The sequence below is a fragment of the Thunnus albacares genome, chromosome 20, assembly GCF_914725855.1.
Source record: "Thunnus albacares chromosome 20, fThuAlb1.1, whole genome shotgun sequence".
In the NCBI taxonomy this organism is placed as follows: Eukaryota; Metazoa; Chordata; class Actinopteri; order Scombriformes; family Scombridae; genus Thunnus; species Thunnus albacares.
This window is the reverse complement of record NC_058125.1, coordinates 2,395,021-2,418,065: the sequence shown is the minus strand read 5'-3', so window position 1 is coordinate 2,418,065 and position 23,045 is coordinate 2,395,021. Positions and strand designations below refer to the sequence as shown.

The window sequence follows — 23,045 nt, the reverse complement described above, 5'->3', positions numbered from 1 at the left end:
GCTGGTTTTATGGCATGTTACAAGTTGGTTCTTTCATGTAACAAAAGAGGAAACTAACACAAACGTCATTTTGAAGGGTTTTATTCGGCCAAAATATGGATTAACAAACATCAAGCAAAACATGGGAATCAGTAATATCAGTAGTGCCAGGAGTGTGTGGATGAGTGTATCATGATGTGTGTGTAAAATTAAGAATCAAAAAAATATGGAAAAAGTGATGAGCTGGAGTATGGTGTGTGGTATGGTGAGAGAGAGAACCAGAGCAGGTCCGGCAGCCATCTTAAATACAGGTGAGCCAGGCTATACAGGTGTGCAACATCTCCTCTGATGACCCTGCCTTTCATATCGCCTCCAAACACCCTGGAACATAACAAGACATACATAAAAGACACACACCAAAACAGAGGGTAACCCCAAGGTCATCAAAGACCTTGACCAAGTCAGTCAAACTAGCAACTACAGCTGAGAAATTTTCACAGAATGGTCAGTAATAATTGCATTCCAAGAAATTGGGTGAGCTCCCTCTTTGTAATGGGAGAGGGAAACTTTTCAGTGACCTCCACTTTTGCTTTTACTAGCTGCACTGTACCCTGCCCAACCACCTTACCCAAGATTGTCACTGTGGCCTTGGCAAACTCACACTTTGCCAAGTGCACTGTGAAGTTTGCCCAAGCTAGGTGATCAAACAGGGTCTGGATGCGCTACAAAAGTTGTGGCCACATGTCAATATACATTACTACATTATCTAAATACACGGCACACCCTTGCAGCCCCGAAACCACCCTGTTCCTTAAGTGCTGGAAAGTGGCAGGTGCATTTCTCAAACCAAATGGCATGACCATGTACAAGTACAACCCTGAAGATGTGATAGAGGATGAAACATCCCTAACCTGTGGCGTCAGGGGTACTTGCCAGTAACCTTTAAGGAGATCAAATTTACTTACAAACTTTGCAGAACCAACCTGATCCACGCTATCCTCCATATGAGGAAGGGGATAGCTGTCTGGCTTGGTTATGGTATTCACTTTGCAAAAGTCAGCACAAGGTCTATAAGTTCTATCTGGCTTTGCAACTAGCAAACAGCTGATCTGGGCTTAAGTCAGAAAACGCAGCAGCAACTGCTGCTTAGTATGGAGTTTTGGATTAGTATGGAGTTTGACAGCAGCTATAACCTCATGTCTACCACCTGATGGACAGGACCGGCAGGCTTAGGTCCCTGGCTATTTTTGGATGCCTTGTTTTTTGCTTTAAGCACTAGGCATTCATTTTTCCAGTGACCTTTACCAAGACAAAAGTTACAAGTTCAATTTAAATCCCCTTTAAATCCCCCCCAGTCATGCAAGGGCCTTAGCACTGGACTCTCCACCTCACCACCCACTTTAGCCTAGCGGCCAATAGACAAGTTATCTCTGTGCCCCCAGTCATTCCTTCCCCTTGGATATATCTTATGTGTTAAGGTGTACTCATCAGCTAACACCACGGCCTCTGTCACCTTTTTAACCTGATGGTAGTTCAGGTATGTGGTAACATCTACAAGGAGGATGTCTTTGAACAGTTCTAGAAGAACCAGTTCCTTTAAATCATCTATGCTGTACGGACAGCTCACGAACAAGTTCTGCATGTCTGCCCTTCTGACCTCCTTAGCTTCCTGAACTGCTGACAATAAGCCTCAGGCACCAGTTCATAAGCTTTTAGCACTGCAGACTTAACCTTGAGGTAGACCTCACTGTCAACTATGCTTAGTGCAGAGAATGCTTCTTAAGCCTTTCCAGTAAGCACACACTGTAAGAGCAATGTCTTCTCCAAGTCAGACCACTGGTGTTTGACAAAGCCATTCAAACAGCCAAAAAAAAGTATCCATGTTCTTCTCATTGAATTTTGGTAATAACAAGTTGTAAGCTATGTCAAATGTAGCCAGGGAAACCCCAGGAGAAAGGAGGGATGACCACTTTAATCAGGTCCAATCTGTAACACTGTTGCAATTCAGCTTCATGCAACCTGGTAGTTACCTTTAGCCTTTCAATCTCCAATTCTTGTGACTGGACACAAACCCACTCCTCGTGGGTATGTGCTCATTCCTCCCATTCACTCTCTTGCTGGTACTACAGCAGCAGGATTTCTTTTTTCTTTTCAAATGTTAATTCACGGAAGTCAGACAAAGGTGCACTTAACCTTCCCTGCAATAGAAGACCAGCAGCTGCTTCTTCAGTGGCCATCAAATCACCTTTTCAACAAATAGTGACTGCTAGGGCTGGCAAAACTTTAAACTGTCCTACCTGGAACCTTAAAGTGCCTCCTTATGACATTGCTTAGGAAGATCTACTTCATAATATTCTGTCATTTTCAGCAACTGGTCCTTCGTACACTTATCCAATAATTCCATGCTTGGACACTGTCCAAAATCCTTCACAGTAGCCATCCTCTCAAGAGGACCAAACCAGACACTAAGTCTTTAACCAATGGAGACAAAAAGAACTAACTAAATCCTATACCAAGTAATCCCACTAGTACTCTGCTGCTTAACCCAGATAGACCCACTATGGCATGGAGCCATTAAACAGCAACTCAATCACCATGAATAAGACAGGCTAAACACAAAAACCCGTACCATTTGAACCTAGTGTACAGACATTTAAAAAAAATTTTTTTTAATCTCTGGAACACCTCTCCCCTGGCTAACTGCCTATCCAACACTACCTCCCCCTCTCAACCCCTAGTCTTTGTGCATGCCAAGAAAGGTGTTTTAAACACAAAATCCGATGACCCGGTAAGAGCCCCAGCAATGCTGTTACTCACCTAGACAGCCATGGACGTGTACCCAAGACACAATGTCAAATCGTGTTATGCACAAAAATAACAAACCAACAAGTCCCCATGGGGGACAATTTTGCTTCCCCATTTGTTACAAGTTGGCTCCATCTTGCAACAAAAGAGGAAACTCACACAAACGTCACCTTGAAGGGTTTTATTCAGCCAAAATATCGATTAACATAAACATCAAGCAAAACATGGAAATCAGTAGTGCCAGAAGTGTGTGGACGAGTGTATCATGATGTGTGTGTAAAGGTAAGAATCAGAAAAATAAGGAAGAAGTGATGAGCTGGAATGTCCACAGGGTGTGGCATGGTGAGAGAGAGAACTGGAGCAGGTCTGTGAGCCATCTTAAATACAGGTGAGCCAGGCTGTACAGGTGTGCAACATCTCCTCTGATGACCCTGCCCTTCACTTTGCCTCCAAACATCCTGGAACATAACCCAACATATGTAAAAGACACACACACCAAAACAGAGGGTAACCCCAGGGTCGTCACACGGCACATTTACAGTTTTGGTTCAGTCTCACTGCACTGCATTCCACTGCCAGCAGCAGTAGGCAGCTATAAGCTAAAAAGCTTTGATAAACCCACTTTCTTAGGGGTTGGTGTATGCCACAGTAGAAGAGCATGGTAATTGGACTTATTATTGGACATGTAGTGACAAACTCTGCTTTGTAGGATGTGTAAATAGGCAACCGTTTGCTTAAGTGTTAGCCGACAACTATAAGGCAATAATGTCTGTTCTTCTGCCCCTGAGTGGCCAAAAAACCCCATGACCCATGTGAATGTATCGTAGGAAACATAGATTTTATTCCCATGTAAATAGTGTCAGGATCAATTTAATTCTTATGGAGAGGTGAATAAAACCGAATTATCTGGGTTCTGTAGGAAAACTGTAGTAACGCATATTACTGAATATCCAGTCCTTGTACATTTGCATTATTATTGTATTTGATTTGAATGGAGTTTTCCCTTAGAACCAGAAAAGACATAGTATTACCTTATAAAGTTGTTGACTAACACTTAAGCAAATAGTTGCCTTTTTACACATCCCACAACATAAAGGTGTGTTTCTTGCACCCATCCAATAATAAGTCCAATTACTATGGTGTACACCAACCACTAAGAAAAATATGTCTGCCATTAGCTGCTATTATTATTTGTACTAATGCAAATGACTGAAAATCCAGTTGTCATGCCCTCCACTTCTGCCTCCTCCTCCACCTAGCATGCATGTCTGTGAGTGTGTGTGTGTCTAATTGCAGGAGTGGAGATAGGTGTGCGGGACTTAGGCAACCAACTGCCACTCATCATAATTAGCCCTGCCATAAAAACCTGATCTAGACTCCACCACATTGCCAGATCGTAGACTCTGCTCATGCAGTTACGCTTCCAGCCTTTTTTTGATTGTTGTTACTGTTCTGTCAGTAATTTGCATTTGTCTAATACCTGTTTCCCTGTGCCTGCAGTTTACTTCTGCCTAACTTCAGCCCCCGCCTCCAGACCTCCTGCCTCATCAGTCTTCCTCATCAGCTCAGCACAGCTCCATGCACTCTGGAAACCACTCTGCCTGGCTCCCCTCAGCATTCCCCCTGCCCTGCTTGGCCCAGCTTTATGCCCAAGCCTCAGCACCAGGTTTGCAGCCACGTGCCCAAGCCCTCTCCCCACTTTCCCAGCTACCAGCCCAGCAATAAACTGTCTTTCAAATTTACTCATTGCCTCCTGTCTCTGTGTTCTGCACCTGGGTTCACTAGCCTTGCCATACCACTAATCCTAGCACATTACTTTACTTACTCAACAGTATATTGAGCAGTTTAATAGTATCTGGTGATGGATTGTAGATTTTAAAAAAATAGTTTCATTTTTAACATTTAACAAACCATTTCTGACAAGCCCAAGACCTGTTTTTTTGTTTTTTCCTTTTGTATGTTAATAAATTTGTTTGCTAACATGGTTTAACTTTGTTAAAATTATGAACGGTTTGAATTTTAGTCGCAGGCACTGTAGTAGAGACTATTAATGGATCATAAACTCCAGTAAAAGAACAATATAAGAAACCCTCAATGAGAGATTGTACTAAGTAACAGAAACTATAGAACTGTGGCTAGCCTAGAGTGACATCAGGAGTTTGGCTCCGTGAACCACAACACGTTCTTCTGATGTTGGCTACAGGAAAGTGAACTGGTGTTCACTTCTTTAGCAGAAATGTTGTGGACTTAAAGGAGTGTTCCTAATTCATTTCAGCTTGGCCAGTGAGCTTTCAGTCACACCTTGCGCCCTATCACAATGAAATATTGCATGAAACCAAAATAATGCAGAAGTCATTCTCTTTATTTTACATAAATTACACTGCCCCCAGACCCCATGCACCCTGCTCATATACACATAGAAACATTTATTGCACATGAAATGGTTCCTGTTGTGAGTATCGTGCTGACCAACAGAAGACGACATTAATGAAAGAAACACAAAACTTGTCTCACAATATATTTCTTTTTTTTTTTTTTTTTTTTTACAGTTTATTACTTTACATTGATAAAGTCATTAATTCTGCAACAAAGTTCAATAGCTGTATGTCATTTCACTATACATATCCTGCATCACACAGCTTTCAACCACAGAGATGTGATCAACCAGATAATGAGAAAATTCATTTACGTGACCGCACACGCACACACACACACACACACACACACGCACACACACACACACACACACACACACAATCCCTATGGTATATCTGGTATGATATGGCATATCATTGAACATACATTAAAATTACACATGTAAGTTTACAGTGACATTCTTTTCCTGCCAATCAACTCCACTGTACAAATGCATACTTTTGAGTGAGTTTAATTGTCTATCCTTAGTGAGATGGCAAGTCTGATTGGACAGTCAGGATGTAGAATCAAAAACAGTAGTGTGGCAATGTGTGATGGTCTATGCAGAGAATGTTGATATTGAAGTGAGACAATTTACTGTGGCATTTAAAAAGTTTGTGTCCATGACTGTTATCTGGTACAATCCACATTTCTGTTACTTTTCAACATAGCATGTTTGAGTCGCAATCAGTAATGTTTGCACAAAATAATCAGAATATACAGTATATCACTAGGTGTCCACAAGTTCTGCTGATCCATAACTGTCATTCCAATCTTCTGTTACTTCAGTGGCTGCTGAGATTTCAGGCAATTTGATTTTAATAATAAAATGTGTTGAAATGTGTACTTATTTTTAAATGTTTCAATCGAAAAACACATGGTAATGGTAAATCATACTGATATCTGATGGTGGCCAAGATTTTTGGAGAATTACCAAATATTAGAGTTTTGTACAAAAATGAAATGACAACTTAACATGAGTCAGACTAATGACCCACTGATTCAGATTAATGCTATTGTAGACAAATTTGCCAAATTTGGCAAAATTTTACAGTTTAGTAGTTAAAAGGCAAAACAGAAAGTACTTTATAAATGGCGAAAATGGTGGTGACACTCACACCAATAGTTAATCACTTTTTCTTTGGGCCATGACCATAGACTGTATATAAAAATGGACGTAGTGAGGTGTGACGTCACCCGTTGATTTGCGTTGGAGCCAGTTTGAAGCCCAGAGTTGCAGCTTCTGGTTGGCGCCATCTTTTCCATTTGGAGCCAGGAGCTCCCATATAAGGAGTGCGGGGTGTTACCTTTCACACTGTGGAAACACGCTCCACTACCTTGGACCTAAGCTAATGCTAGCTTACTGGGAACACTGAGCCCTGTACACTTGGGCTAACTTTAGCTACTTTAGCTAAATTGTGCTAACCGGGCAGGTATTGTAATCAAGTAATGGAGCCGGGGAGAGCAGCAGGTGAGCCAACTGTCAATCACAGCTGTCAATCAACGCCTACATGGCAGACATCAAAGCTACTATAAGTCTTAAAATCTTATTAATGGAGAATGTTGCCGCTTAGGTTGCTAGCTCCAGGGCTGAAGAATGAAGACAATGCGGAAGTGCCAAGAACTACAGTTTCTTGAATGGCCATTTGAGGCTGGCTCCAAAAGCAAGTCAATCTCCATAGACCCCCATGTTAAAATGCCAAACTTTACAGCCGAAAAAAACATGTTCACAACCTGGTACAAAAAACGGTTTTGGTCTAATTTCCTTGTTCATGACCACTGTTTGGCGGGTGAATTTTATATAACTCAACCATTTAAATTTTATTAAGGATTAAAGTTATGCATAATTAGGGGTGTGGCTGCTTTGAGTGACAGGTGGATGCCATCACAGGCAAGTCGCTACCATAGTGACAACATTGGTTAAGTAGCATAACCATGGCGTAACCCCAGATTCACAGAGTACAGGCATAGCTGTAGCCATCGCTATTTCAGTGTGTTTTCAGTTCATGAAAGTTAACTTTTTGGTCACCTTAAAAGGTCTTGTTCAGCATTTGGTTGTACTAAAAGACCCTCTAAGGAGTCGGCAGCTAGTTAGCTAGCAGCTAGCAGATAGCATTAGGGTCAGCTCCACCCTCTCTATGGTCACTTCTGGCTCCAAAAATCCAAGATGGCGACTGTCAAAACGCAAACTCGAGGCTTCAAAACAGGAGTCCACAAACCAGTGGTTGACGTTATGGTGGCTATGTCTATTATTTTTAACAGTATATGCCACCAGCTCACTTATTAGAGGGCCAGAATTTAGCAATTCAGACCACAATGATTTGCTAAAAAAAATGATTGACTTAGTATGTCTAGAGAGAAGTTGAGGGTTGTTGAAAGGAAGTCTGTTGGAGCATCTAGCAGCCGTTGGTGGCACTTTAAGGTACTTCCACATTGGCTTCAACCTCAAGCTGGGGTAGTTGCCACTTGGCCATGCCCTACCTCTTCATTATTTCATTAAAAATATCCTCTAAGTACCAGACATATGACTGAATCCATGACTATCTTGGAGAAGGTAACCAAAATAGGAGATTGCAGATGTTGTATCTCCTATAGTACCTTTTAGAACAAAACATCCATTATTACTGATGAATTGTAACAAAGATGTTGAATGTATGTTGTGTAGAAAAGTAAGACAAATGTGTTTTGTTCCAAATAACAGAAAAATGATTTTGAAGTTATAATCTTTAAAGTCTGTGTAAAGGAAAATGAGAGAGATACTGAATTGTGGAATTAGAGTGTTAAACCGTTTTTCACCATTTCTGTGTTCACGATTTTTTGGGCGGGCTTGAAATGGTGGCTCTATGACATAGAGGGGTGACTAGCATGACCCCTGCCCCCACCTCCCTCTCACTATATAAACACTAGAATGCATGTACTTATATTTTAACACTGGGTAGTTTTACAAAGTTTTGTTGGAGACAACTGTGATTCACTTCGGCTTGGCTTCAGCACCGGCTGTTCGCCTGGGAGGACAGGTAGAGTCAACGGATGCGGCACCAGCAGCAGCCAACACCGGCCGCCAACCACCACCACCCACCCTCTACAGCTTCAGCTTCAGCTTCAGCACCAGCACCAGCACCAGCACCAGCACCAGCTGTGTGGCTGTGAGGTCTCCAGCCAGAGGGAGAGCATTTGGCGGGCAGCACTTCACCAAAAAGTATTGAGTGAGAGGCAATTGCTCCAAGGGTAATGGACACAGTGAAGCCGCTTTTCAGCAGAGAAGTGAGTAAGGTTAAGTGAACAACAATTGATGATTGGTGATGGTTCACTTGTTAATTAGTCATTTAAGTTACATTTTTATTGAAACAAGCCCCCACTTACCTACAAAATATGTGCCGAATTAAACAGTGGCTCCCAGCGTTACTTTATTTTTAAAATATGACCAATGTTGCTTGCTTTACACCTACAAACAAGGCCTAAATTTTTTATATGGGAGTTTGCTGGGAGCGTTGTTAACGTCGAGTCTTTTCAGCTAGGCTGTGCTTTCAGTGCCTTTAGCAGCTTCAGCGGACACGTCCCCAGCGCTTCAGAGCAGAGAATGCTGCTTATTTTTCCATGATTTTGAAACCTCACTTCATATACTTTGGCGATTTTTTTAATCATTCAAATTAGGCTGGATGGTTAATAACACATTTTTCTGTAGTGTGACAAACTCAGAACACATATTTATTATTGCTTTACACAGACTTTAAGATTTTCAATTTATCAATTCACTTTGTTGACTATTTATGGCATGGATTGCTCTGAATTCCACATTGATTTGTGTTTTGCCTTACAGTAACTTGAACCCAACCTTAATCCTATCCCCAACCATATAGGGTAATGTTACAGGAAACACTACCCAATGAGTAAGCAGACTTTGACACAAGACCGGCCATACCTTAAATAGTAGCCACAGTGTACTCTGTAATTGCCTCTTCATATAGTAATTTCACTGTTACTAGCGGAGTCTGGTATTCAAATTCCATACCAACACACAAGGGATTCATGAGAAATAATGCATTCATGTAGTGGACTTGACCAGGACTCAACCAGGACTGAAATCTCTCTTTCTCTTTCTTTCTGATTATAACTTAAATATATTATACAGTTTAATAGTTTTTTTGTTTTTGTGTAGCCAAAAAATGACTCAGCAATACTGAAGGGGACAGCCATTCCAACAGCTGTGGCTTTGATCTCGCTTTAAATATTGCTACATGGCCAGGCAGACAGTTACAGTCAGTATTAATAATGTAATACTGAGTCCTCTCACCCTTGCTTGTGCCAGCCTTCATCACCATCACATCTTGCTAAGCTTATGGTGTGTTAATGGAGAGATACAGTTCGGGGGGAAATAAGTGCTTAACATTTTTATTGCTCCTTTAACGCAGTAGGTTGTTTGTCTTTACCATTCTGCTGAAAAGACTATATTAGTGAGATTTACAGTAGGCTATAGGTTGCACAGACTATATTTTGTTTTCCCAGTTGATGTTTGTCTCTGTAATGTTTTGAGTTGTGATGATTCCCAACAACACAGGGTTGATTCCTGCAGTGGTGCATCTGATTGACACTGTACTAGAAATCAAGCAGACAGCTGAATGGCCTGGTGGCCCTGCAGCAGAATACTTCCATGGCTGTGTTGGATTCAGTTATGAGACAGCAATGTAAGGCAGCAGGTTGACAGGACAGACAAACTATTAAAAACCAGAAAAACAAACAAAAAACATGACTTCTAATGTCCAGAGTAGGCTCAGTTGCACATATATGTGCCGTCCCTTCTTTTTCTCTCCTGGTTCCTTCATACTGTTTAGTCTTTGACTCACTGTTGGTGCCCAAAGTCGAAAAAAAGAAGCATGCCAGAGTCAAATCTTCATGCCAAGCTTGGCTTTCTGTGGAAAGAACACATCACAGAGGTTAACTGCATTACACCCTCCATCATCTTAATTACTTCATTAAAAATTCTATCCCTTCTCCTTCATGTAAAAATCCAGAATCTATGAATATACAACACAAGATGTTTCCTACTTCACTGAAAAGTCCATTCTCAGCGTATGTACACTGGAGGCTTCAGGTTTCCACATCATACTTGTGGAAGTTGCATACTAGACCATGATTGGCTCCAAACTAGTTGTGATGTCACAAATCATGCTGTAGGTACACGTGTTAAACTGAGATTTAACGTGTTCACAGAGAAACGTTCTGCCTTCAGCAGATGAATGTGAAAACAAACTCTGCACATACATCATTCTGCACAGAGAAGAGAACAACATCCAACTGAAGGAAATAGAAGAAAAACAAATTTTTAGTTGGAGAGGGACTTTAAGCAACATAAAGCATACATAAACAAGAGTAGGGAACAACACTATAAATTGATGAAAATCCATCATCAATTCACAGTGAGAGTGTATAATCATTAAGACTAACTACTGTTTGGTCAAATGCTTTGGCCTTGACAGGTAGACAGAGAGATAACAGTGCTTACAGCTCATTTTAATTTTCAGACAGTTAGATTCACAATAGAAGTGAATGCTGCTTTCAATATAGAACATACCAGCACTGATATGATCACCATCTTTCCTTAACATGAACCAAAAGCTATTAATGCCTAAACTGCAAACCAGCAGTGGAAAGAATGTTTAAGATTCTGTTCTTAAACAGAAGTAATAATACCACAATGTAAAAATACACCATTACAACTTAAAGTTCCACATTCAAAATGTTATTTAAATCAAAGTATGGGTACTGTATATAATTAGCTGAATGTACTAAAGTACAAAAGGTAAAAGTAATCATTATGCATATAAAATGGTTTCAATGTTATTAACCTGAGTAGGTGGTGAAGGTATGTTAGTTGTCCCCAGTGCTTGATGCACGTGTAATTTCAAATGGAACTGTAGGACCTCTAATTATTACATATTATAATATTGGATCATTATTACTGATGCATTCATGTGTAAGCAGAATTGTAATGTTGTAGCTGCTTGAGTAACTGTTTGGGAAGCTTAATCTATAACAATGCATCATTTTTTTAAAATGAAGTGATAATCTACTCTTCACATAAAATATGTGTAAAGTAACTACATTTGTCAGAGAAATATAGTGCAGTAAAACAATTAATTTGATTTATTCTCAATAAATAAGTTAGACAAGTCTGCAAAATAAAGTAAATGCCTCCTCTGTAGGCTGATTAGTTCTTGTTTTCACAATTATTTCTCAAAGCAGCATTTTCAGTTGTACTTAACATGTTAGGAAGCAGTGGAAATATGTTTACTGCTAAGTCTCCTTTTATAAAACATTTCTAAAGGCACAACCTAACAACCCAAGCATAGCTCTTATTGATGACTTCCAACTGATTTAGATAAACAGACTGACCTTTTCACCTTCAGATTGCTGAAATGACAAAATGTGGGTGAAAGGTCGACTTACGATGCCAGAGGCGTGTTTGGGTTTGACGCTGTAGGAAGCTTTCTCCTTGGCCTGTCGGAAACACTCTTCTGCTGCTTTTAACCTGCACAACACACAATGTTAATGCATTTATTGTGAATACAGCATTAGAGCTTTCACTTTCACTAATTTAGCAGCCAAGATTAATGTCATGGTTGTCATCCCTTTGGCTGGTCTTAATTTTGCGATCAAGTCACTTTTACTTGAGCTGAAAGTAGAAAGTTTTAATATGTCATGTATAAAATATCAATGTATAGTTTCCTTTTAAGAAAGAAAGAACAGGAAATGTAACAACACTGGATTCTAGAGGTGCAACAAGGAGAGTTGTTAATGTACCTCTCCTTGAGAATGGCTTTGTTCTCTTTCTTCCACTGGTCCTTGAAGTCAGAGGAAAACTCATGCCAGATGGAGAAAAGTGTGTTGGGTGAAACCTCCTTCTCTCCTGCCTTGGCCTTCACTGAGAAGAACACTGTGAGCTCCAGGAACCTGACAGGAAAAAATATCAAGTTAACTTATTATTATTATTGACTTTGCTTTTTCTCCATGTGTAGACAGATAATATGATCCTGGGTAACATGAACACATTCGTAGCTGGATCAGTAAACCCAGACTAAACTGCCAGTTGATGACCAACTTTGTGATTTTGGTTATTTAGGATCACCAGTGTTAGGCTAAGTGAAGCAGGTAACCCAAAGAGATCCAGAGTAAACTGACTGTGCACTACAGGGCACTGATTTGAAAATGGTAGTTTCTTTAGTGTTCATATGCACAGAGAATGTGTTCTCAGTTCTCAGTTTGGCAGTGTAAATAAAATAAAATACATAAAATAAATACACAAAGCAAACCATAATATAGAATATAAGGAAGGTAAAGACGCTTGCTCTTACAGTTTGTGAGTGCTGCTGAGTTGAGCTTCCAGTGTCTCCAGTTCACTTTTAGCTAGGAAAGGAAGAATTATACAAAAGGTCAAAAGAAATAGTAAACATGTACATAAATACAGTATACTGCAAATAGTAACTAACTGATTTTAAGTTTGAAAGTACAGTATAACAATTCCACAGACAGTGCATCTATGCATTGTACATGAAAGTGAAGGAAACCAGAGAAAAACACATTGTAACTCTGCTCTCTCACTGTAACTACAACATCTTCTAGTTATGCTGTGACACATAAACGCTGCTTGGCTCTGAGGCAGACCACAACTTCTTCTATAAACAGATTAAATCCCTGCAGGTCTATCTTTGTAAATCACTGTTTGCATTGCAAATTAATATGAATATAAACCTAACATAGTCAGAGCAGTGAGAGGAAGCAATAGATTGAAGAAACTGTCACAAAGCAGCTTCAAGTCAAAGGTCAGTAGGAGTCCAGACCTTTATGACTATATAAACATACAGTAGTTGCATGTTTTTTGTGAGTTACCTTGTGAGAGAAACTCCTCCATCTTGTCTTTGAAAGGCTGCAGGTTATCTTCATCTGAAATCTTGCACACCCTCTCCACTTCTGACGTACACGCTGACAAAATATTGGAGAAAAAATTTGTAATCAAGTCTATAGGTCTACTATATGTGTTCAGCGCACATTTCATACAAAATAAAATATAGTAGTAGGCAGATGTGATAAGTTACCCGTCAAAATGAATAATCACTTATGGCACAAACTGAAGACTATTCTAAGACAATATAACAGTATCAACATGCCTTTTATTTAGTGACTTATAGTTAATACCTACATCATGTTTTATAAAACTGTGTAAAATGTTAACAGGCTATGACTATAGAGGTGAAAGTCCAAGGTGAATTTGTTGAATTGTATCGTTGCTAAGTGTGGTTAGATACCTTGATGTTGTGTGAATCTGATCCAAACAAAAAATGCTTTTTGGAAAAAAAATGTTTTCACAATATTCATGATAGCTGGAAGCGATTAAGGTGGACTTGGTTGATCCCACTCAAAATTTTTAAGGACTTGACTGGACGGTCAACCAGGTTTGGAGTTACTCAGACTTACACTGTGTGAGATGCAACTTTTAGAACAGTTTGAAACGTTACAAGAGCTTCACGCTAAAATATCTGTGTTAGTTTTGCAACGTGATGTCTGGAATGCAATGCCAAAACACTACAGCAATAACTACTTACACAGTAAGCCAACCAGTCAACCAGCCATGTGAAGCATTAAGACTGATGTTAATTATGATCTAAACTGTATTTGTGTCTAAGTGTATTTGTATGTGTGTGTGTTACCTCTAAGGTCCTTCCTGAGTCGATTCAGGTCTTTCTGGAAGTCTTCAAACTTCATCTGTGAAGCCTGGAACAAGTCATGAGGCTCAGGGATAGGATACACACATGTCTCCCTGCCAGCATCCTGTAGATAGAAAGATGGAGTGAGACAAATATGATAAAATATACATAAACATGTAGGAAAACTAATCATTAATGCCCTAAATATGAAACACGGTTATACAATCTTTTCAGTTCTGAATATTCTCATTTTTAAGTGTAACAGATGCAAATGTTATCTTCAGGTATTCCATTTCACCTGTAACACTGTTCTCCATCATATTCACAGACCAAACACACTCTTCAACAATTAAATCCCAACAGTGATTTTTAAACATTTCCTGTCAAAGACTGAATAAGCCCATTTCAGACTTTATTAAGATCACCAAACAACTCATTTTTCAGTTCACTGGTCACCAATCTCATAAATATGAAGCCTACAAGCATTACAGCAGTGTGACGCAACAACATAGTGATGTGGAAATGCAGTGCAAATATAAACACTTTGCATACAGACAGAAATCTGGTTTATGTGTACATTAAACAGAGAGAGTGTTTGTAGATGGGATGTAGAAAGATACACACTTTGAATATGAGCTATAGTACATATGTGAGGAACAATGAGTATACAAGGAGGGACACAGACAACTCAGTAAATGAAAAACAAAATAGATGAAAAAGACACAGTTTGGAGGAAGTATAACAGCTTACCTCATCGAAGTGTCTGAGGTAGTACGCAACAATGTATGACAGAAGACTTCTCATGCTGTCCTGCATGTGGAGGAAAAAAAAAAGATTGAAAGTTTGGCAGGAGTGGAGAAGTCAGTGTCATGAACATGATGTTTAGACTTCCTGCAGATATTTCTGGTGTTTCACTGTAATAGCTGCATGATCATTATATTAAAAATATATCTGTCTTCTGTATTACCCTATACAGAATATTGCTGAAACTGCACTTACTGTAAAACCCTGAAGAAAACTATTGAAGAAACCTATAAATCACTGGATAAAGGCTGCAAGTCTTTATCATAATAAATACATTGTAAATAAATGAAAAAATTAAAAAGGCTGCAAGTGTGCATTTGGCTGCTTTTGCCTCAATGACATACAAATATACAAAAAATGAAATACAATAATCAATTGTAAAACTAATATGAAACCAGTACAACCATGACCATTCACTGGTCATGGGTAATTTGTGGGTAAGTACTGTTGTCATTTATCACTCAAGCACTGACTCTGCTTCTGTTATTCCAGAAAGTTCACTGCTGCACAGAGATGTCAGTCACTGTACATGTATCATTACTTTTACACTGGAGATTTAACATGAAGGATGATAGACAGGATGCACCCACTTTACAGAATTCTTTATTTTTCCTCTACAACGATGTTCAAACATAGAGGACTTTTTACAAATTAATCGAGGAGCAAAAAGCAGTGATTTGTGCCAGTGCTTTGTGACTGTAAGAAATAAAAATCTGAAATCTGTCAAATATGACTCTCAACCTTTATTTGTTGACTTGACAAATGTTGAGAGGTTACACTATTCAGAGAAGAGCTGATGGAGCTGGTGGGCTAAAAATAATAATCTCATTTTATTTACACCTTTAAGTCACTGTATTATATTATATATAAAATATATATTTGAGTAAGGTTATTTCATAACTCCCACTTTTTGCCTTGAAATGGCAAACATTGGCCATACATACGGGAATACAACATTCTGACAAGCTCCCAATAAGCTACATAGATACAGCCTTTATGTTTCCCTACCCAACTGTGTACTGTTACATCAACATATCATATTCAAAGTGCACAGATACAATCAGCCCATAAAACCAGGCAAGTCAGTCAACCCTGACATCCACGGTGGAAGAACAAGATTCCAATATACAGTAATTCAGTTTATTTCAGAATCCCTCTCTCTTTACTCACACTGCTCTTGACATCTTTGAGTTTGGGCAGGATGTCTAGGGTGAAGCCATCAGCTTGGCCTCTGGTCCGATTGCCGCCATTCATGAAGTTACCAAAAGCCAGGACCAGACCTAGAACCTGCCTCACTGTCTCACTTCCCTGCAGTGCCTGCACAAGACATCAAAGTTTTTATTTGAACAAATGTAGGGACAGGCAGTGTGTTGCACATTGTTCGGATAGTAAAGGTCTGAGGCAAATTTATGATTTTGGATGTGAGTGTGAAACAGAGCAAGAGTGAGCATGGGAGAATGACATAAGGGGAATATGCAATAGAAGAAAAGACATAAATGTGTCCCAAAAAATTTGTTCCATCCGGCAATACTAAGTGTTTCCGTAGAGTGCAGGTACAAATGACCTATGTGTTCCAGGAGGAGATGGAGAGTTTGACTCACCTTGCACACCCTCTGCAGTATGTCCAGTTTCCTAATTATGGATGACATGCACTCAGAAAAGCTGGACTGAAAGAGGATGCAGAAGACTCTGCCAGAGAAGTTGGGGATGAGGGAGAGCTGGTGGAGAAACCTGCAACACAAGAGAAACACTGGCTGCTGTGCATACCATCTCTGAACCGACTCTTATTCTCTACTGTGTGTCCAGTTTGACACTCTTAACAGAATGACATATTAGTGTTGAAATGTGAGGAATAAAACCCACTCACTGCTCAGGTTTGTCCAGAGGTTTAGCATTCTCCTTGTCTTTAGATGACTTGATGTGCTTTTCAATCTTGTCCAGCTCCTCCTGCTGTGCCCTCTGTGGAAGGGACACAAGAGATGACTCCAGCTGTGTCCACATTCAGTCTATACACTACAGTGTATATACTGTGCACTATAAACAAGTAACTGATGTACTGTATTGATGCATAACTAAATTACTCTACTAGCCACCATGGATAATAGAAACTAGCTAGCACCATCCAAAAGAAACCACAACTCACAGCTGTAAAACATGAACTCAAATACCCAGACTTCCTTTACAAAAAAGTGCTCACCACCACAGACATGGACTTTATAACAAAAGAGGAACTGTGAAGTGACAATTCTTGACATCACCACAGCAAATATGTGGCTTGAACACACACAGTATCTGTTGAAGATGAACAACCGCTGAACAAAAGTGGTGTGTTGAATGCTGAAGGAAACATTAGGAGGGTATTCAGTGAATGAAGTACCAGGATATGAGATAAATGCTTGAATTCTTTGATGGCAAAGTCATGTCACATCAACATCTGTTAGAGTAACAATAATTTGTAGGTATTCTTACCATATGAACTTTTTTACTTAGTGTACGAGTAAGACATGTTTCCCCCCAAAAGTTACACGCAAGTCAGTTCCTAGTGCTGGTAGTGAATAGTACTGGCAGAGGTAATGAATCATGATTTTCTGAGACAACATAGTTGCTGCGTAAATGTTAACGTACCTACACACTGTGTAGTCAGACAGGCAATGCAAACTGATTAAAAGGCTGTGGTAAGTGTGTGTTGCTCACATTTTCATACAGAGCCTGCAGGGTCTCCAGATCGACTACTGTGTTGTCCAAGTTGAGAATGGCTGAAAAAGATAGAGAGAGAGAGAGAGAGAGAGAGAGAGAGAGAGAGAGAGAGAGAGAGAGAGAGAGAGAGATCACTGGTCGCAACTTGTTGACACTGATCACACTGTTGAGTAATAATGTTACCAGATATGCTCAAAGAAAATGGGAAGGAGGTAGAAAAGCTGTAGTGACAGATGAAGAGGAAGAAATCAGGAAAACATGAAATAGTAAAGAAATAAAAGAACAAAGAAGAAGGAGAATAAAGAACAAGGTTCTTTGAAGTCTAGGCCTGTACCTCAGTCTTTGGGTCATGGATCGGTTTCATTCTTACTTCCACAAACAAAAAAGAAAGAAAAACACATATTTAACCTTCTTTACTGAACTGGTGAAATGATTAGATGTGAAACAAAACAAAATGATAACACAAACTGGCTCCAAGCACAGAGCACCAATCCTGTCAGGTAATGTTTGGACTTTGTGCAAATATTAATTTGCAAAATCAACATACATTAGGTTTATGCAATTTGTATTTGTGCTATAGTAATGATATATCATCCTAAAAAACATCAAATGACCACATAGTCAATACAAGCCTATGTACACCAGATGTGATTATTATACCATAACAACTGTTTTGGACAAAATACAAAATGGCAGAGACTAAACACACAAGGTTTTTATTGACAAATGATTTTATCATAACCAGGTGAATCTAATAAGTATCTGGACCACTAAATTAAGTGAGGTTTTCTTATCTTAGCAGAATCAGTTTCTTCTTTGACAAAAGTAACCTCTGAGGGCAGAATATGAGACTAAACAACCTATTAAAATGTCTGGTTTTTGCACTGCATCCTGTGTAGTACACAGTTGAGCTCTATAAATTATAATGATACTTCATGAAGAATATGTATGGAAAACAATCACAATTAACTTCATTGTCAGCTGATTTTTTTCCCATACATATTCTTCATGAAGAATCATTATTATAATTTCATAACAAAGCAATGAACTTACCATGCTGGATATCTTTCATATCAAGGTGCAGGGAGGACATGAGGATTCCTACTGCCTGAGAACGTTTGTTGTTTAGGAGCTTTACAACCTAAAAAAAAAAAAAAACAGATCTGAGATTCAGATTCAAAAGCACATGTGTAGCGCTGCCACTGAAGCACAGTAGTTCCTCATTCATACCTGTGTGTCACATGCTGTACCACTGTGCATTTCCAGTGGTATGACACTAAAGATGATGCTGCAACTGTGAAAAATCTAACTAGACTGCAGTTTGCAGTAAAGGATGAATAATATACAACCCTAACCCTAATGCCAGCACAGTGAGAAAGATAAAAGTCTTACTGCAACACTCATTACACTCCACACCATTTCATATAAGACGGGACAAACATGATGATATGATTAAAGATATGATTATTCATCATATCTTTAATATGTATGATTATATACTTTACACATGAACATACTGGACAGTACATAGTATAGCATGTGTGATATGTCTTTTATATTTGGTGAAAATATATATATCTATTTAAACTATGTATTTAGCATACTGTAGTTTTACTTCCCTATAAGCTTGGTATATGACATATACCATATGTCATATACAAAGCCACATATTTACAAATTCCATGGTACTCAACCTCATATTGATGATCTAAAGACTGAAGTCATGTTGTGGAGGATAACCACATTTAAACTCAGATTTAAATTTAGATTATCAAACTTTTTATTCACAGAAGATAATTTAGTGATTAAAACTGATGCAAGTCTTTGAGTTTTGTCCGCATGTTTATACTTTACTACATTAAAGAGGTAGAGAGGTAACAGGAAACAGGAGACTAAGGAGCAAGAGATGCAAGAAAGGTCCCCTAAGCCACAGGCATGCATCAAAGAAAGACATGACCAACCTGCTCTGTGAGGCCATACGTAGACACAGTGGTGCTTTGAGATAAATGCTAACGTCAACATGCTAACATGCTCACATGTTCACGATGACAATGCTAATGCTGATGTTAAGCCGGCATAATGCTAATCATGTTAATCATCTTAATTCAGCATGTCAGCATGCTAACATTTGCTAATCAGCACTAAACACAAAGTACAACTGAGGCTGATGGGAATGTCATATGTTTTGCAGGTATTTTGCTGTTGGACAAACAGACTTTTTGACCTGTTGATGGCGCTAGATGAAAAGTTAAGATGTCATCAAAGTATAATTCATCTTGCAGGAAACATGGATTAGGCCTGCTGTATCTGAACCAAATTTCATGGCAATCCATCCAGTTGTGATATTTTAGTCTGGAACAAAGTGGTGGACCAACTGACAGACAGACATTGCCATCCATAGATCCTTGTTTATTTATAATGAACAAGTCAAATCTCTCCCTCTCTCTCTCTCTCTCTCTCTCTCTCTATATATATATATATATATATATATATATATATATATATATATATGTGTGTGTGTGTGTGTGTGTGTGTGTGTGTGTGTGTGTGTGTGTATGTATGTATGTATGTATATATACATACACACACACACACACACACACACACACACACAAATATATATATATATATATATATTTAAAATTGTTGTTGACTTCATAATTGTGACACTACACTTGTACATTTATGTAAAACACACTTAAACAAACAGACCTGTTTGGCCTTGGACTTGGTGATTGTGTCAGAAAGTGGCTGCTTCTTCTCCTTTACAGCTGTTTTGGAGAACAACTCTACAAATTCCCCAAAGTCCACATCAGGCTCCTCTATTGCCTCCCACACCAACGAAGAAGAAACATCCCTGAGAACACAAAACAATAATAACAGATGTTGTTTTTCAGCAGTAAAGCGTAATCATCTCTACTAGTCATATTGCATTTTTCTTACAATATATGTGTGAATATAATCCATTTATCAGGAAGTCTGATGACAAACCTCACAGCAGAAAGACAGCTTCTGATCAAACTGACATGACACACATCCAAGTTTATGTATTGTTAAAATCCATTATGAGTGAGTACCACATGCTTAAACATGCCCAACAAACAAAATTAGCTTTGTGTGTAGGATGTAACCCAAAACAGAGCTTGTATTTTGTTGTTTGATATTCAAATTAGATTTTTTTAAAGTCCTGACTGTACAACAGTGACATTGTTGGGTTGGATTCTCTCTATTCATCTCTTTAATCATGAGAAGCAAGAACTGTACACTGGCCACTGTTATTTCCTAAAGGCTGAACTGCTCTTACACACTGAGCTGTGCTGGATGACAGCCAATCATGCTCTACAGCTACTGCACACCAGGGAAGTTTCTATATCTGAATCCAGCATTTGTCACAAATAATGTGTTGTTAATTGCACTTTCTGAAGTTGTTCTGTATTGTTAGTATTACGAGTCTATGAAGAAAATATACACACCCTATAGAGTTCATTGTTTGCTTTGCCTCAAAGATCAACATTACAACACTACAGTGCAACACCATACATGACTGCCTGACATTTTACAAAGCACACAACCTGACTTCCAAGCAGCCTTATAATGTACCTTATCTTTATGCAGTTGGAATGCAGATGAACATGCAGGCTGATTTTAAAAGTCTACTGCTGACTTACGCTCATGTAAAGGTCACTCTGAAATAAGAGCACTGCATCAAGCCTAATTTACACTGGATGTGGTCAAAAGAGAGAGAATGTAAATGTAGCAGCCTCTTGCATTAAAAATGCATGTGAGTTGTCAAAAAGTTTTATGCAAAAGCAGATAAAAATACATCTTCTTCTTCTACTTCTTATGCAAATAGTGACATGTGCAAACACTACATCTACAGGTGTTTTCCCCAGAATATGAAGTCATCATGACTACACAGGTTATCATCTTTACTTTTTAGCATGCAGCTGGATCCTGGTCCAGTAGAGAGGCTTCATGGGTCTGGGCGGCTCCACCACAGCCTTCCTGGGTGGCTTCTCCTGGGTCAAACCCAGAGCGTACAGCCCCAATGGCAGAGGAGGAGGCAGTGAGCCCAGAGCTCCTGGAAGAGCTGGAGGAACGCAGATCGCTCCTGGTGGAGGAGGAGGAGGTGGAGGCCCACAGCCAGGAGGTGGTGGAGGTGGTGGTGGGCCTCCCATTCCTGGTAATGGAGGAGGAGGAGGAGGAGGAGCAAGACCACCAGGGAGAGGAGGAGGAGGAGGAGGAGGAGCAAGGCCACCAGGGAGAGGAGGAGGAGGAGGAGGTGGCGGTGGAGCAAGGCCAGCGGGAAGGGGAGGAGGAGGAGGAGGAGGAGGAGGAGGTGGGGGTGGAGCAAGGCCACCAGGAAGAGGAGGAGGTGGGGGTGGAGGTGGAGGAACTGTTGAACTGGGTGGTAGAGGAGGTGGAGGAGCTGGCATTAACCCTCCTGGTAAGGGTGGAGGCGGAGGTGGCGGAGGAGGAGGTGCCACTGTCTGTCCTGGTAAAGGATGAGGAGGTGTTGCTCCTCCTGGAAGGGGAGGTGGTGGTGGAGGCTGCTGCTGACATGAACACTGGAAGCCGTCCTGTGTGGATGGAGGCTGCAGGAAGCCGTTGACTCCACCCGGCTCACTACAAGGCACTTTGAACTTAAAGCTGTCGTCCATGGGAGAGGTCTGCACTGACTTGGCCTCCAGGCAGCCAGGCAGAGCGGAAGCTGCTTCAGTCTGCAGGTGAGCATCACACACAGCCCTCAGCAGGCCCTCCTCTCCTCCACACTCCCTGTCTGTGGTTGTGGTGGTAGTGGTGGGTTTCATGCTGTCCCTGTCCAGCAGAGGGGGCTGTCGCTCCAGCTCAGCGATCTTAGTCCTGAGGTCTTCAATGGTTTGCTCCAGTTGTTGGATGACATTGACGTGTTTTTCCTTCAGTTTTGCTGTTTTCAGGACACATTCGTCCTGCAAATAAAGAATAACAAAAATCAGAGAAGCTCTCTTTGTCTTGTAACAAATGACAAAGCAGCTGAAAATACACAGCCCATAGAAACATGTGGGATAAATATTTGGCTAAAGACAAATGATTGTTTGAGATTTCAAGAATAAACTCAGAATTTTTAAGTAAAAAAAACCACAGTAGTCATATCATGAGAATTAAGTTGCAATATCTCAGGACAAAATGTCATAATATTATACAATAAAGCCATAATTTTACCAGAAAAAGTAATTTTATTATAAAAATATTTTGTTTGCACAGCTTAACACCATGTAATTGAACATAACATCAATGGAGTTTATTCTCTCAAATAATGGAAAGACCAGACTCCACTGATAGTGCTCCTTCTATTTCTAAATAAAGCAGAGGAAGCACAATTTCTGAAGTGAAAGCTGGGGGCTCTCAAGCCATTTACACCAGATAGGATATAGTGGGATATAGTGTGTTCATATTTTTTTAATTCAAATCCATTCTTATCCCTGAAGTCCATTTGGATTGTTCTCACTTTACTGAAACAGAAAATACTCTCTCTCTCTCTCTCTCTCTCTCTCTCTTTCTCTCTCTCTCTCTCTCTCTCTCCCTCTTCATATATACATACATATATATATATATATATGAGAGGAGGCTGGTCCATAGAGGCAGAGGAGGTTGATCCTCTAT

At 39.7% G+C, this 23,045-nt stretch overlaps 1 protein-coding gene across 1 annotated transcript in view; it reads right to left on the bottom strand.

The window, feature by feature from the left end:
- Positions 1 to 7,347: 7,347 nt before the first annotated feature.
- fmn2b (formin 2b) overlaps positions 7,348 to 23,045 on the bottom strand; it is a 29,073-nt gene continuing 13,375 nt past the window's right edge. The window contains exons 7-20 of the mRNA XM_044338445.1: positions 21,336 to 22,351; positions 20,115 to 20,259; positions 18,456 to 18,543; positions 17,400 to 17,461; positions 16,573 to 16,664; positions 16,307 to 16,436; positions 15,876 to 16,022; positions 14,652 to 14,711; positions 13,905 to 14,025; positions 13,087 to 13,179; positions 12,552 to 12,603; positions 12,001 to 12,150; positions 11,647 to 11,728; positions 7,348 to 10,109 (exon numbers count right to left, since the gene is read on the bottom strand). Coding sequence (XP_044194380.1) covers positions 10,083 to 10,109; positions 11,647 to 11,728; positions 12,001 to 12,150; positions 12,552 to 12,603; positions 13,087 to 13,179; positions 13,905 to 14,025; positions 14,652 to 14,711; positions 15,876 to 16,022; positions 16,307 to 16,436; positions 16,573 to 16,664; positions 17,400 to 17,461; positions 18,456 to 18,543; positions 20,115 to 20,259; positions 21,336 to 22,351 — 2,265 coding nt within the window. The 3' untranslated portion in view covers positions 7,348 to 10,082. The remainder of the gene's footprint in view (positions 10,110 to 11,646; positions 11,729 to 12,000; positions 12,151 to 12,551; positions 12,604 to 13,086; positions 13,180 to 13,904; positions 14,026 to 14,651; positions 14,712 to 15,875; positions 16,023 to 16,306; positions 16,437 to 16,572; positions 16,665 to 17,399; positions 17,462 to 18,455; positions 18,544 to 20,114; positions 20,260 to 21,335; positions 22,352 to 23,045) is intronic.